Genomic DNA, 16,818 nt, shown 5'->3' on the forward strand with positions numbered 1-16,818 from the left:
ACCACTCATATCTGGTGTAACAGTAGTGTACATTTAAAAAAAAAAAAAAACTTTTTTGACTGTGAAATAATAGCACACAGCTGCCAGTACCCAAGATGGACACCAATAAGGCAGATGGGGAGGGTTAGAGAGCTTTTTTGGGGGGGATCAGGGAGATTGGGGGCTAAGGGGGGATGCTACACCACAGCATATGTAAATATGCTAAAAAAAATTAAAAACCTTTTATTTTAGTACTGGCAGACTTTCTGGCAGTACTTAAGATGGCGGGGACAATTGTGCGGTGGGGGAGGGAAGGGAGCTGTTTGGGAGGGATCAGGGGGTCTGATGTGTCAGGTGGGAGGCTGATCTCTACACTAAAGCTAAAATTAGCCCTGCAAGCTCCCTACAAACTACCTAATTAACCCCTTCACTGCTAGCCATAATACACGTGTGATGCGCAGCAGCATTTAGCGGCCTTCTAATTACCAGAAAGCAACGCCAAAGTCATATATGTGTGCTATTTCTGAACAAAGGGGATCCCAGAGAAGCATTTATAACCATTTGTGCCATAATTGCACAAGCTGTTTGTAAATAATTTCAGTGAGAAACCTAAAATTGCAAAAAAAATTAAGTTTTTTTTTAAAATTTGATCGCATTTGGCGGTGAAATGGTGGCATGAAATATACCAAAATGGGCCTAGATCAATACTTTGGGTTGTCTACTACACTACACTTAAGCTAAAATTAACTCTACAAGCTGCCTACATGCTCCCTAATTAACCCCTTCACTGCTGGGCATAAAACACGTGTGGTGCGCAGTGGCATTTAGCAGCCTTCTAATTACCAAAAAGCAACGCCAAAGCCATATAAGTCTGCTATTTCTAAACAAAGGGGATCCCAGAGAAGCATTTACAACCATTTATGTCATAATTGCATAAGTTGTTTTTAAATAATTTCTGTGAGAAACCTAAAGTTTGTGAAAAAGTGAACAATTTTTTTTTTATCGCATTTGGCTGTGAAATGGTGGCATGAAATATACCAAAATGGGCCTAGATCAATACTTTGGGTTGTCTACTACACTACACTTAAGCTAAAATTAACTCTACCCGCTGCCTACATGCTCCCTAATTAACCCCTTCACCGCTGGGCATAAAACACGTGTGGTGCGCAGTGGCATTTAGCAGCCTTCTAATTACCAAAAAGCAACGCCAAAGCCATATAAGTCTGCTATAATGGCATGTCTGGCAAACAGTGTTGGGGCAAGGGTCCATCTGACCACTGATACCTGGTCTGCAAAGCATGGTCAGGGCAGGTATATCACCTACACTGCGCACTGTGAAGCGGGCGTAACCCTTACACGTAACCCTTACACTACCTGATCGATACAACATCATAGCTGATGTTTTAAAGCATGTTATTCCAAACAATTTAGGAATGTTAGGTGATTTATGCCCTTTATGGATTAAAACCAGACTCTGCATTAACTATGTAATTTTCCATGGCAGTTTTGCCATGGATCCCCCTCCGGCATGCCACAGTCCAGGTGTTAGTGCGATTGAAACAACTTTTCCATCACTATTGTGGCCAGAGAGTCCCTGTGGGTTTTAAAATTTGCCTGCCTATTGAAGTCTATGGCGGTTTGCCCGGTTCGCGAACTTTTGTGGAAGTTCTAGTTCTCCGTTTGCGAACCCAAATTTTTAGGTTTGCGACATCACTACTGCCTGGCACATTTTTCAGTTTTGTAGATAATGCAAACAACAGACAAATAAGTAAGTGGCCTCTTAAACTCTGTGGGATAAAGTGATATTCCTGTCAATTTATTTTGGGTAAAACATTGTCATGTTGATGAATGCTGTGATATGAATGACCTGTGAAAATGCATTACAACATGTAAAATTACATTTCTATATTCTTTGGACTTAGTGCAGCAAAATGTATTACATTAATAAGGAATGTAGAACTTTTGTTGCTCTATCTGGCCACATCTTTTCTTTCCTGGTCATGCTGTTTCGGTTGCTGGAATGTAGACTGCACTGGATCACAGTCAGCAGGTTCTGATCCTGGTTTTCTTGGATTTATGTTCCACTTTTAAAGATAGACTTCCTAGATCTTACTCTCAGACCTGCACGATATGGTCGACTGACCTGAATATTTTTTTTTTATCATTAACTATTACAACTAGACATAACTAATTTATACTCATCAGAAGCTGCAACCTACCAATCTGGAAATTGGCTTTATGACTAACTGTAATTATATCATTATTTAATTTAAGTAAGTTATCTGTTCACATCTATCTATCTATCTATCAATCTACATATCTACTTGTCTATCAATCTACATATCTACTTGTCTGTCTATCTACATATCTACTTGTCTATCAATCTACATATCTACTTGTCTATCAATCTACATATCTACTTGTCTATCAATCTACATATCTACTTGTCTGTCTATCTACATATCTACTTGTCTATCAATCTACATATCTACTTGTCTATCAATCTACATATCTACTTGTCTATCAATCTACATATCTACTTGTCTATCAATCTACATATCTACTTGTCTGTCTATCTACATATCTACTTGTCTATCAATCTACATATCTACTTGTCTATCAATCTACATATCTACTTGTCTATCAATCTACATATCTACTTGTCTATCAATCTACATATCTACTTGTCTGTCTATCTACATATCTACTTGTCTGTCTATCTACATATCTACTTGTCTGTCTATCTACATATCTACTTGTCTGTCTATCTACATATCTACTTGTCTGTCCATCTACATATCTGCTTGTCTGTCTATCTACATATCTGCTTGTCTGTCTATCTACATATCTACTTGTCTGTCTATCTACATATCTACTTCTCTGTCTATCTACCTTTCTACTTGTCTGTCTATCTACATATCTACTTGTCTGTGTCTACATATCTACTTGTCTGTCTATCTACATATCTACTTGTCTGTCTATCTACATATCTGCTTGTCTGTCCATCTACATATCTACGTGTCTGTCTATCTACCTTTCTACTTGTCTGTCTATCTACATATCTACTTGTCTGTGTCTACATATCTACTTGTCTGTCTATCTACATATCTACTTGTCTGTCTATCTACATATCTGCTTGTCTGTCCATCTACATATCTGCTTGTCTGTCTATCTACATATCTACTTGTCTGTCTATATACATATCTACTTGTCTGTCTATATACATATCTACTTGTCTGTCTATATACATATCTACTTGTCTGTCTATCTACATATCTACTTGTCTGTCTATCTACATATCTACTTGTCTGTGTCTACATATCTACTTGTCTGTCTATCTACATATCTACTTCTCTGTCTATCTACATATCTACTTCTCTGTCTATCTACATATCTACTTGTCTGTCTATCTACATATCTACTTGTCTGTCTATCTACATATCTACTTGTCTGTCTATCTACATATCTACTTGTCTGTGTCTACATATCTACTTGTCTGTCTATCTACATATTTACTTCTCTATCTACATGTTTACTTGTCTGTCTATCTACATATCTACTTGTCTGTCTATCTAAATATCTACTTGTCTATCTATCTGCATATCTACTTGTCTATCAATCTATCTACATTTTTACTTGTCTGTCTATTTACTTATCTACTGGTCTATCTATATACATATTTACTTCTCTATCTATCTGTCTACATATCTACTCGTCTATCTACATATCTACATATCTACTTGTCTGTCTGTCTATATATCTACTTGTCTGTCTATTTACTTATCTACTGGGCTATCTATATACATATTTACTTCTCTATCTGTCTACATATCTACTTGTCAGTCTATCAATCTATCATATATGTAATATTTGACAATATTTCATGTAAAACAACTTTTATATACTTTTATTGCACCCTAAAGCATAACTGTACTTGCAATAGGGGAGATTAGTTTTAAATATTATATTTCAGTAAGTTATAATCGTGATCATACTTAGTAGTGGTCTAATGAAGTGAATGACGGGTTATGTCCATTTTACCACTTTAACCAATAAGAATATAGTTCTTTAAATTAACTCAGTAATGTTTTGCTTCCACGGCTAGTGATCACACAACCCTTTAAGTTCTATGAAAACTCTTTGCATAAGAATCCATAAAGAAAATAATGCAATGCACAGATATTTTTCGGATTAAAAAAAAAAATCAGTATTTCTGTCTAGGTACTGCACTATCTCACTAAAATAAGTTCCTAACTTAACAATCAAACTTGACTTATTTGTTCTGATTTTGATTCATAAATCAACTCATAATTGTCCAGTTTTCTGGTCTTACTCCATGTTTCCTCCCTCCTGTCAGTGAGTGATACCAGAGCTATCTCATTGTGAAGCAAGATCTGAATTTGTTCTTTCTGAAACTAGACCGGAATTTGTGTGGGGAGATGGTAGTTAAATCAACAAAATAGATCAAACATATTACACTGATGTGAACAGGTCAAGGTTGAACATTGTATGTATAACAAAGTATGTCAGGGAATGCTGAGTTTTAATTAGGCACCAGTGAGCATAGTGTGAAATTGAGGAAATAAAACTGTCAGAGGAAATATTTACATTTTAGGCTTCACAATGAATAATAGTAATAATAATAATATAGTGTTATATCATTTGCAAACAAATTGAGATGTATAGTTTAGTTAGGAAGACAGCAGCAGCGACACCTTTAGCTGTCGAGTTTGATCTTCTTTGGCACAAGGAAGGTCACTGTGACATAAACTACTTGTATTTCAATCCGCGTGGGATGTTTTTCACTGCAATGCCATGTCTGCATAGTTTCTGATAGTTACCCAGGCTACTGAGATTTTAATAAGAAGAGTTGGTGCTACGCACAGCACAGCAGTATTATTGCTCTTTGCCAAACAAAAGACAAAAACATTTATATACTAGCTAACTGTCCTGTTTTGTTTTTAAGAGCAGTTTTCTCCACTACCCTATTCCTCTACATATCCCCCATCCCCCCTTTTTGTAGGGCTTATTAATTTAAAATAAAAAAGTCCCATGACACAGCGTATATGCTTTTTTTTTTTCTTAGTCCACAACAAGAACGAGAGAGATAAGGGTGTTTGCTCTGGAGATTTGAGCACATGCTTGGTATCAATATCATTAATATGACTGGAATGTTTTGTTAGGGTTAGTGTACCAGGAATTATGGGACTGGATAAACCCCTCTTTTATCTGTACCCTTTGTTTTATACATGTGCTGCCCCTCCTGTCCAGTAATGTTCACTCGCCGTTAATGTTTACATCAGTGGCCTGAAATGCATTTGTGTTGGTTCATTCTGTCTAAACTGAGTTTAAAGGGACAGTCTAGGCCAAAATAAACTTTCATGATTCAGATAGGGCATGTCATTTTAAACAATTTTCCAATTTACTTATATCACCAATTTTGCTTTGTTCTCTTGGTATTCTTAGTTGAAAGCTTAAACTAGGAGGTTCATATGCTAATTTCTTAGACCTGCAGGCCACCTCTTTTCAGAATCATTTTAACAGTTTTTCACCACTAGAGGGTGTTAGTTTGCGTATTTCATATAGATAACACTGTGCTTGTGCACGTGAAGTTATCTGGGAGCAGGCACTGATTGGCTAAACTGCAAGTCTGTCAAAAGAACTAAAATAAAGGGGCAGTTTGCAGAGGCTTAGATACAAGATAATCACAGAGGTTAAAAGTATATTAATATAGCTGCGTTGGTTAAGCAAAACTGGGCAATGGGTAATAAAGGGATTATCTATCTTTTAAAACAATAAAAATTCTAGTGTAGACTGTCCCTTTAAGAGAATTATTGAAGGTTGCAACTAAATGAATGCTTCTTATATTGTTTAGATAATCTGTCCTTGACCAGCAAGCTCCCATTGACATCTCTTCATTGTTATATCTCTCTTGTTTATATAAAACTCTCTAACAGATATAATTCTGCAGGCAATGACCATCTCTGCATTTTTTAAAAAAAAATGTAATAATGGTAGACTTTGTTTCTTCATTATGTGTAATTTTGATGGATTACCCTAGAGATGTTTAGGTGATATTGACAATGATCGGAATCTTAAAAGTTTCATTTTCTCTTCCATGCCCCTTTAAGATAATTTTATTAAAGGGACACGTCTACTCCATAATTTTTATTGTTTAAAAAGATAGATAATCCCTTTATTACCTACTAGTCCTAAAGCTTGTGTACATGGGACATTTTTTGCAGTACAGTGGTCCCACACCTTGCTCTCTCTCTCTGTCCCCCTCTCTTTTGTGCTCTCTCTGTCTGTCCCCCTCTCTTTTGTGCTCTCTCTGTCTGTCCCCCTCTCTTTTATGCTCTCTCTCTCTGTCCCCCTCTATGTTGTGCTCTATCTCTCTGTCCCCCTATCTTTTGTGCATTCTCTCTGTCCCCCTCTCTTTTATGCTCTCTCTCTCTCTCTCTCTCTCTCTCTCTCTCTCTCTCTCTCACCCTCCCTCTTTTTTGTGCTCTATCTCTCTGTCCTCCTATCTTTTGTGCTCTATCTCTCTGTCCCTCCGTCTTTTGTGCTCTCTCTCTGTCCCCCTCTCTTTTGTGCTTTCTCTCTCTGTCCCCCTCTCCTTTGTGCTTTCTCTCTCTGTCCCCCTCTCCTTTGTGCTTTCTCTCTCTCTCTGTCCCCCTCTCTTTTGTGCTCTCTGTCTCTCCCCCCTCTTTTGAGCGCTCTCCCCCCCCCCCTCTTTTTTGTGCTCTCTCTCCCCTCTCTTTTGTGCTCTCTTTCACTCCCCCTCTCTTTTGTGCTCTCCTCTCTCACTCCCCCCTCTCTTTTGTGCTCTCTCTCTCCCTCTCTCTTTTGTGCTCTCTCTCTCCCTCTCTCTTTTGTGCTCTCTCTCTCCCCCTCTCTTTTGTGCTCTCTCTCTCCCCCTCTCTTTTGTGCTCTCTCTCTCCCCCTCTTTTGTGCTCTCTCTCTCCCCCTCTCTTTTGTGCTCTCTCTCCCCCCCTCTTTTTTGTGCCCTCTTTCTCCCCCCTCTTTTTTGTGCTCTCTCTCCCCCCCCCCCTCTCTTTTGTGCTCTCTCTCTCCCCCCTCTTTTTTGTGCTCTCTCCCCCCTCTTTTTTGTGCTCTCTCCCCCCTCTCTTTTGTGCTCTCTCTCCCCCCTCTCTTTTGTGCTCTCCCCCCCCCTCTATTTTGTGCTCTCTCCCCCCCCCCCTCTCTTTTGTGCTCTCTCCCCCCCCTTTCTTTTGTGCTCTCTCCCCCCCCTCTCTTTTGTGCTCTCTCCCCCCTCTCTTTTGTGCTCTCTCCCCCCTCTTTTTTGTGCTCTCTCTCCCCCCCCCCCTCTCTTTTGTGCTCTCTCTCCCCCCTCTTTTTTGTGCTCTCTCCCCCCTCTTTTTTGTGCTCTCTCCCCCCTCTCTTTTGTGCTCTCTCTCCCCCCCTCTCTTTTGTGCTCTCCCCCCCCCCTCTATTTTGTGCTCTCTCCCCCCCCCTCTCTTTTGTGCTCTCTCCCCCCCCCTTTCTTTTGTGCTCTCTCCCCCCCTCTCTTTTGTGCTCTCTCCCCCCTCTCTTTTGTGCTCTCTCCGCCCTCTCTTTTGTGCTCTCTCCCCCCTCTCTTTTGTGCTCTCTCCCCCCCGCTTTTGTGCTTTCTCCCCCTCTCTTGTGCTCTCTCTCCCCCTCTTTTGTGCTCTTTCTGCCCCCTCTTTTGTGCTCTTTCGGCCCCCTCTCTGCTGTGCTCTCTTTCACTCCCCCCTCTTTTGTGCTCTCTCTCACTCCCCCTCTCTTTTGTGCTCTCTCTCACTCCCCCTCTCTTTTGTGCTCTCTCTCTCTCTCTCCCCCTCTCTTTTGTGCTCTCTCTCCCCCTCTTTTGTGCTCTCTCCCCCCCTCTTTTGTGCTCTCTCCCCCCTCTCCCCCCCTCTCTTTTGTGCTCTCTCTCCCCCCTCTCTTTTGTGCTCTCTCTCCCCCCTCTCTTTTGTGCTCTCTCTCCCCCCTCTCTTTTGTGCTCTCTCTCCCCCTCTCTTTTGTGCTCTCTCTCCCCCCTCTCTTTTGTGCTCTCTCTCCCCCCTCTCTTTTGTGCTCTCTCCCCCCCCTCTCTTTTGTGCTCTCTCCCCCCCCTCTCTTTTGTGCTCTCTCCCCACCTCTTTTGTGCTCCCCCCCCCCTCTTTTGTGCTTTCTCCCCCCTCGCTTTTGTGCTCTCTCTCCCCCGCTTTTGTGCTCTCTCTCCCCCGCTTTTGTGCTCTCTCTCCCCCTCTTTTGTGCTCTCTCTCCCCCTCTTTTGTGCTCTCTCTCCCCCTCTTTTGTGCTCTCTCTCTCTCCCTCTTTTGTGCTCCCTCTCTCTCCCTCTTTTGTGCTCTTTCTGCCCCCTCTCTGTTGTGCTCTTTGTCCCCCCTCTCTTTTCTGCTCTTTGTCCCCCCTCTCTTTTCTGCTCTTTGTCCCCCCTCTCTTTTGCTCTCTCTCTCGCCCCTCTATTTTGCTTTGTCTCCCCTCTCTTTTGCACACTCTTTCTACAGACCACTCCTCCATCATGCCCGCTCCATCTAGTCATGCCCCGCCCACTCCCTCCGGACAGCAGATCAGGTTAGTTTGTGTAAGGCCAGGTGTGTTTGTCCTCACACTGTCTCTACTGCACATGACGGCTTCGGACAAACACACTTTGCCTTTTATATTATAGGATTCCCCAGTTTTGTGTAACCAGCAAGGTTATAGTACTTTTTTAACTCTGTGATTACCACATATCTAAGCCTCTGCAGAGTGCCCTCTTATTTCAGTTCTTTTGACAGGCTTGCATTTTAGCCAATCAGTACTGACTCATAAATAACTCCACGGGAGTGAGCACAATGTGGCATAATATGGCACACATGAACTAGCACTGTCTAGCTTTGAAAACTGTCAAAATACACTGTATAGGAAGGCCAAGGAGTAGCTTTTCCTTTGAAGTGGTTGCTAGGAAACACCAGTCAGTTTCTTTCCCAAGCTCAGTAGAGGACTTTTTCTGAAAAAAAATCAAGTGACAGTGGAACTTGAGTTCTGTAATGTCTCGTGTATCTGCATGCGGCCTATCTCTTTTGCATACTAGGCGGAGAGATTTGGAACAAGCCTCTCTAACGACTTACTGCTGACTGGAAAATTTGCTATTGATTCCAGCACATTCTAGAATGTTTCCACAAATCTTAAATTCTGTTGTGAGAGTTTGTCTAGAGAAATAGTACCAGTTGCAAAAATTTATAAATATGTGTTCCCTCACCCATCTCCAATTCGAGCCTGTGAATTTGTATATATCAAAGAGGTAAGAGATCTGGAAACCTCTTCTTTGATGACAATCTCCACCGTTAAGAACACTTCTGTTTACCCCCAAAAAATTATGTTTTGAGGCACTCAAAATCTTATCTCTCCTTTGTTCATGGAGGTTCCCCAATGATCTGGGAGGCAAGATGGAAAGCGGGCTCACATCTTTATAAACCACTTTCTATTGGGATGCTCATCTTTTAAAAATATTAGATATTTGTGTAAATGAGAAATAACCTTATCTGTAGGAATTGATTTCAAAAGCTGGGACTGCAAACTGTGACTTACAAACTGAGCAGTTCACTGTGTTATTTTTGGTGGAATTATATATTAAGCTTCTTTATCAATGGCATTGTATCTTTAAGTTATATCCCATGTTTCTAAATAGATCCAACCCGTGTTGGAGAGACTGTGGTCTTAATGGTTCTATCTCTCATGTTTGGTGATCTTACCCCAAATAGTACCTGGAGTAGAATATTTTAACTACCTTTTTATTCCTACCCTGCCTGGTTCCCCTGTGATTGGCTTATTCCACCATCATCTCAAGAAAGCTTCAATGCTATCCATATATCTTTCTGTATATCCATGAATGTGAAACTGGATCTAGCTCGTAATTGGGGCAGTGGTGTGGTACAAACGTGACCACAAATATTGTATATTATGAAATATATGTGGAAATAGAAAGTTCATATATTTATTACTCAAAATATGGTGGCCTCAAAGCAGAGATTTGAGATCTTTTGGATACGACTTACAGAGCCAAATTACGAGTGGCACGCTATCAGTTGCACGTGAACGATATCGGATTTATTGCTCAGGTTTGCGCCGGTCAGAAGTAGCATGTATATTACAAGTAGAAAGTAAATGCTATTGCTCGAGCACAATTGAATTTAATGTGCATCAGGTTAGCGCAACCTCAGAGCTCTGGTTAACTGTTACGCTTGAATAAAAAGTTGCACAAAAAACATTAAAAATTAGAGCTGCACATTCGTCATGAAAAGCAATATCCAAAAGAATGCACCAATGAAAATAAAGAAAACAAGCAAATAAATACTAATAAAAATAGTAAGTATTCATTTGTTCCCTTTATTTTTTTTAAGCACTTAATACTTACCTTAACATGCTTTCCATGCTCTGGAAAAGTTCACCTGTAGCTTTGAAACATTTCCATTTGTTTTAAACTAAACAAAAATGGAATAGTGCAGGCAACGAATATTCAGGGAAACAAATTTCCCAGAATATCCAAAATAAAAATGTCATCCCTGCACATCTCCATTAAAAATACATTTAAAAGTACAGTTCCACTCATAATAACACTATCTAATAAAAATTAATAATAACAAAAATTGCAATTAAAAGGGTCAAATAAACACATAAATATGTACACAAATATAGACATATATGTAAGTGCATTGGAGCCCGTTGCAGTTAAAATATATTTCACGTTTTCAGATACTTATGCAATATTCATATTTAATAAAGTGTTTAATTGGTGTTCTATATATGTGTTTGTGTGTATTTATGAATAAATAGAATCAATGTAAATATTTGCATAGGAAATTAGTACATCTAAGCAAGTATCCCCGCTTGCTCCCAGAAATTCTTAATATGCAATGTTTCCAATGCATTGGAAACATTGCATATTAAGAATTTCTGGGAGCAAGCGGGGATACTTGCTTAGATGTACTAATTTCCTATGCAAATATTTACATTGATTTAATTTTGAGACATGGAGGATTTTAATTTCAGTTTTTTATCTCCCCCCCCATAATTTTAATGAATTTTGAATAAATAGAACATATTCTGATATGTAAAGCACATTGGAATGTGAAATATAATTTTTTTATGTCGGGTTGCCGCACATGATAAAATATGATCGGGTTTGCGCAGTGGTGTTTTTTCCCAATTTATGTGCTCCATTGAAGTCTATGGGCGAATACATTAACACAAAATTATAACTTCAGATTTTTGCGCGGGTCAGGTTAGCGTGTGAGACTAAACTTTTCACTTTCAACTTGCGACAAGCACAAAATGCCAAAATCGAGTGCAGTTAGTGTGGGAGCGATAAATAGAGCATAACTCGTAACCTAGCCATCAGTAAGGAAAGCAGTTCTCCGCTAGTTCATCCCTAGATACCCTTGATTAGATAAGGGCTGTTTCTGTACTAATTTTTTCTTTTTCACTAATTTTCTCCCCCCCCCCCCCTCCCATTCATCTTCTCCTTTCCTCCCTCCCTTTTTCCCATTTAAGTAAAGGGCTCCCCTTTATTGTTGTACTATTTGTTATTTGCACTAGCTAATATTCTGTACGAAAACAAGATTTTATGACCTGCTGATCCTGTAAAGAATTGTTTGAGATCTATTGTTCTTTCTTTTAGAGCCAATGGACATTATATTCCTCATTTTGTCATTTGCAATCAGCATATCTTCTTTTTCCAGTGCCAGTGGATATGGACTATTCATATGACCTTTCTTCTTCTTCTGTTGTATTTTTGACCCTTCATATTGCATTTGCAGTTAGTTACACACTATATAATTATTTATGTGATTATACCTATTTTGCTGGTATTGCTGATTAAATCTCTAAATAAAATAGTTCTGTATTTGTTTAAAGTTGGCTTCTAAACCTTTATTTTGTCATTGGAAATAGCTGTTTTTGCCTGTTATAACCACAACTAAACTAAAATGTCAATACAGTATTGGTTATAGAAAAGATCTATAAAAAAAGAAGTAGCTGAAGAAATCAACCTCTCAGTGTATGTGCGTGTGTGTGTGTGTGTTGGAGGGGGTATAGTGAGTGAACCCTTTTGAAATGATGTTCCTGCAGCATATTTGAATACAAAGAACATTTCCTATTAGATGTTTGCACTTTGGTTTTTTAATGGTTCTTTACTGATGTAAATTAAAGAGGAATGGGACTTGACAATTATTATTTCAGACAGAAGGATTTAAACATAAAATAGAATATATTCAAATGATGGCCACTAAGAGTGTAATGGAGTTCAAAAGTAATTTGTGGAAGTACTTCCTTACAGAAAGGTAGCTTGATTCATGATTTGGAATATTCTTCCAGAAGAAATGGTAATGAGGGAATTCACAAGTGCCTGAGTTCTCATAAGGCTATCATTCGGGTTGCCAGCTATCCTCCACAAAAATACTGGATAATCTTTTGGTGATTGGGCACAATGGCAGATGGAGGTTACATATTGCCCCCTAAAGCTCTACCTCACCCCCCACTCTTGAACCCACAATGTATATTTTTTATAACTAAGCAGTCATTTTACCCCTTAGCTGCCAGTAACATACAAATAAACAATTTTGCCTCTTTTTAGCTGCCAGTAACACTTGTAAACAGAAGTGATTTAACCCTTTCAACAGCCCCTCACTTCATTCTGCTCCATATTTGTATTGTGTTTAGGCAAATGAGGCCTTTTACATTTAGCTAACACTCATGGACATTTAAGTATTTTTGTGAAGATTGTGCTGGACAGCCGGCTAAAATAATGGATTGTCCTGTTGAATACTGGACACCTGGCAACCCCTAGCTATCAGAAATGAATTAAGTTTACACTTCATACCGAAATATGAAGAGACTTGGTGCACCTTATGTCTATCTGCTCTCAAATCATTCTATATTTAGGCAATACAAAAACTAAACCTGCATTCATATTCCAGAAACCTAGATAAAATCAACAGAGTATATACAACGCATACAGCATACTAGTGCGTGCAATAACTTAAAACATTAACATGCTAAATTAAAATGTTCTAAATCCTTTGCACTTATTATTTTTGCACTAGTTTTCCTTGCTAACTGTATGTATTTACTGTATATTTATAAATAGATATTCGTGTGTATGTAACTATATATATATATATATATATATATATATATACACACATACATATATATATATATATATATATATATATATATATATATATATGTGTGTGTGTGTGCAAAAAAAAAAAATAACATATATATATACAGTATCTCACAAAAGTGAGTACACCCCTCACATTTTTGTAAATATTTTATTATATCTTTTCATGTGACAACGGTGAAGAAATGACACTTTGCTACAATGTAAAGTAGTGAGGGTACAGCCTGTATAACAGTGTAAATTTGCTGTCCCCTCAAAATAACTCAACACACAGCCATTAATGTCTAAACCGTTGGCAACAAAAGTGAGTACACCCCTAAGTGGAAATGTTCAAATTTGGCCCAAAGTGTCAATATTTTGTGTGGCCACCATTATTTCCCAGCACTGCCTTAACCGTCTTGGCCATGGATGTATTTACAAGAAAATATATAATGCTAAATGTGTACTGATTATTAATCAATTCTAATATAATATTTAAAAAAAAAAACTTTTTGAGAAATCTATAATGCTACATTTATACTGACTGTTAATTTTTATTTCCTTTTAGTTATAAAGTCATAAAATGCATAAGAAGATGATTACTTTCTCTGAAGACTTTTGAAAGATGAACAGCTGATTTCAAAACCATTCAGTTCTTGGCACAGTGATGTCCTCATTTGGTAATATAATTGAAAGATGGAACGTAAAGAATGCAGTTGGCATTTCAGAACTAATTCATCCGATGACCTCTGAAGATTATAACATTTCACCTGTAAAATCTGTTTCTACCATAGTGGACTCAGCATACAGCTCATTCTCGGGTAGTTCATATTTTCCAGATTATCAAACAGCCTCCTTCCAAAATGATAGATTTCAACTGAATGATGAGCAAGTGTCTTACATGGACTCAGAGTATGTGAAAGCTATTTATAACCCCAGTGCAACTGATTATAATCTATACTTGGAAGATGGGTTATCTAATATTGAGCAACATGCAGAAAATAACAGTTTAGAAAATAACAGAGTACCACAAATGTTGTCTTCTGAGCCTCCGATCCCACCCACAAGACATAGTAGCTATATTACGCACAAAATCTTTGACAAGTCAAAGGGGGACCACTTTTGTTATGGGAATCAATTTAGCCAGCAAGTTAAAAGGGGTCCTTCAGGTGAGTTCATGTCAATATCAGATCACAAACCTGTTAACCACCATGGCCATTGGCACACAGAGGAACAAGAGAGGACACTGGGGAAAGTAAACAAAGAGTATAATCTATCACATGACATGGAAAGAAAAGACAATAATTATTACCCAAGGCATTCATTTTTTCTACAGTCAGAAAGCTATTGTAAGGCACAAGATGATTTAAAAAGAAAAAAGTGTCTCTCTGAGTATGAAATCCAAGAACAAAAAAATTCCAAAACCTCTACCACCTTGTATGATGAGTTCAGTTGCACCTATGAAAATAAACACTATTCTCATATGAACAAAATCAACAAAGAGATGCTTAAAGAAATGCATCTCCAAAATAGAAACAATGAGGATGTCCAAATGATTTCTTACCCCACGGATCACTTCATTGGCCACACAGAAACTTGTTTAAAGCAAGGAGAAATAATTACAGGTGTACAAAACACAAAATCTTCACTTAGTGAGTTTATTCCAGAAAGTTCAAGTGTTTCTGAGAATAAATCTGAATGCTGCATTTCAAAGCCAGTAAATGAAACACATCGTTATAGTTTTGAAGGAACCGTCAGCATGGAATCAGGGGATCTGGAAATCCATAAGTCTCACAAAACACAAAAGTTTCCCTTGTCCCAGAGTATTAAAGACAGAGATTCTGGTATGAAACCTAAACCACACCATATACGATCTAGCCAAGTATTTTATTGTGGGCCTAATGAAGATTTGTTTACACAAACCTCCAGAACTTTGAACCAAGAAAATGAAGTTCATGAAGGCACTAAAACTCTTAACCTTAGAAAAGATGCTGCAAGAAAATCTCTTCCTCTGTTATCCAGACAGCAAGAGCAGGTAAAGACTAAAAGACAATCCTTATACGATTTGACTTGTGAGAAAATTACCAAAGCGTCTACACCCATGCTTTATCATCTTGCTGGGGGAAGACAACTTTTAAAAAGCACAATTCCTGTTAAGCCACAGTTTGAGACAAATTCTGAAAACAAGGAATTCCAACTAGTGTCAAACTCTTCTATACCACACCACACAGAGGTCCAAATCAACAGCAAACACCTTAACAAACAAAAAAGCCAATCACAGCTTGATGATCACTTTAGCATTCACTGTAGAGATGATGTAAGCTCAGAGAATATAAGTCCTTCAGCAGAAGAATGTTTGATGCATGATTATAGAGAGAAGCTTAAGGTTGCTCAGAAGAAAGTTTTAAGAGAAACCTCTTTTAAACGAAAGGATTTACAAATGAGTTTGCCTTGCAGACTAAAACTCAATCCTCCAAAAAGACCTTCAATAGATCACTTTCGATCCTTTTCTTTGTCAAGTGCAAATGAAGATTCAAAATCTATCCATGCTGGAAGCTCAGTTGATAGTAGTTACAAAAAAGATGAACCTGAAAAGCCGATTGTTTCTCGAATTGGGGGAAGAAAAAGAATCACAAAAGAGCAAAGGAAACTATGCTATTCAGAACCAGAGAAACTGGATCATGTCGGTGTTCATAATTCTGTTTTTGAATGGGAAGAGAAAGGTAAAGATTTAAGTCAAAATGAGATAAAAGACTCTGCTGAGATTTCAAAACAGAAAAAGTCTTTAGATCATAAAGAACGAGCACTTTCTTCTTCAAATATTTCCAAAACGGAACTGAAACAAATTCAACATAATGCACTTATTCAGTATATGGAGCGAAAGACAAATCAAAGGCCCAATAGTAGTCAGCTTATGCCAATGCAGACCTCAAATGAAGCAGAACTGAGCGAAGTTCCTCAAGAATACTTATCTAGGAGATCAACTGGAGCCTCATCTTCTTATGATGCAACAGTGACCTGGCAAACCAGATTTGTAAAAGCTCCATTTCTTGGAGACTCTGTACCAATACTGGATCCATCTGTCGTAACAAAATATACGAGTCACCTTGATCAATGCACTTTGGAGGACAACCATAAATACTCTCAAAAGTCTCATCTATCTATGAACCAAAGAAAATCAAGTCAACATAGTCAGGTATGCAATGAGTCTGACATAATACTAAAAATACCTGTGTTTTATTTCTCCATTATTATTATTATTATTATTATTATTATTATTATTTTTATTTTTTTAAAGATATGAATAATAGCTAATAATTGGTATATAGGGATGGTGTATTGTAAAATAGTGTTATATTTAACGTATTCCTAAAGATTAATTCTTCTGGAGTCTATTAAATTGTTTACAAATAGCTAATTTAACTTTATTTTATCATGTGAAATAGCTATTTTTCCTGAATCATCTTTAAATAAAATTAACTCTTATCTGCTGCTTTCCGGAGTCTGTCTATCGTCCAGCTCTTATACCTGAATACAGAAAACATTGCAATATACAGTCATAATCTATTTGGATTCCTGTGCAATGCTCTGTTTTATGTTAATATTATACTTGTTCTACAGACTTTCAATACAATTTTTATTAAAGGGACATGCTAGTTTTTTTTCTTTGTTGCATCTAGAAGAGGAATTTTTTTTTTTTAAATGGCTGT

At 38.0% G+C, this 16,818-nt stretch overlaps 1 protein-coding gene across 1 annotated transcript in view; it reads left to right on the forward strand.

Moving 5' to 3' along the window:
• The window catches only part of SHROOM1 (shroom family member 1), a 94,809-nt gene that overhangs the window by 10,179 nt on the left and 67,812 nt on the right, over nt 1–16,818 (forward strand). Inside the window, exon 2 of the mRNA XM_053717178.1 lies at nt 13,677–16,304. Within this exon, the coding sequence (XP_053573153.1) occupies nt 13,776–16,304 (2,529 nt within the window). The 5' untranslated portion in view covers nt 13,677–13,775. The remainder of the gene's footprint in view (nt 1–13,676; nt 16,305–16,818) is intronic.

This window comes from Bombina bombina, chromosome 6 (genome assembly GCF_027579735.1).
Source record: "Bombina bombina isolate aBomBom1 chromosome 6, aBomBom1.pri, whole genome shotgun sequence".
Lineage (NCBI taxonomy): Eukaryota > Metazoa > Chordata > Amphibia > Anura > Bombinatoridae > Bombina > Bombina bombina.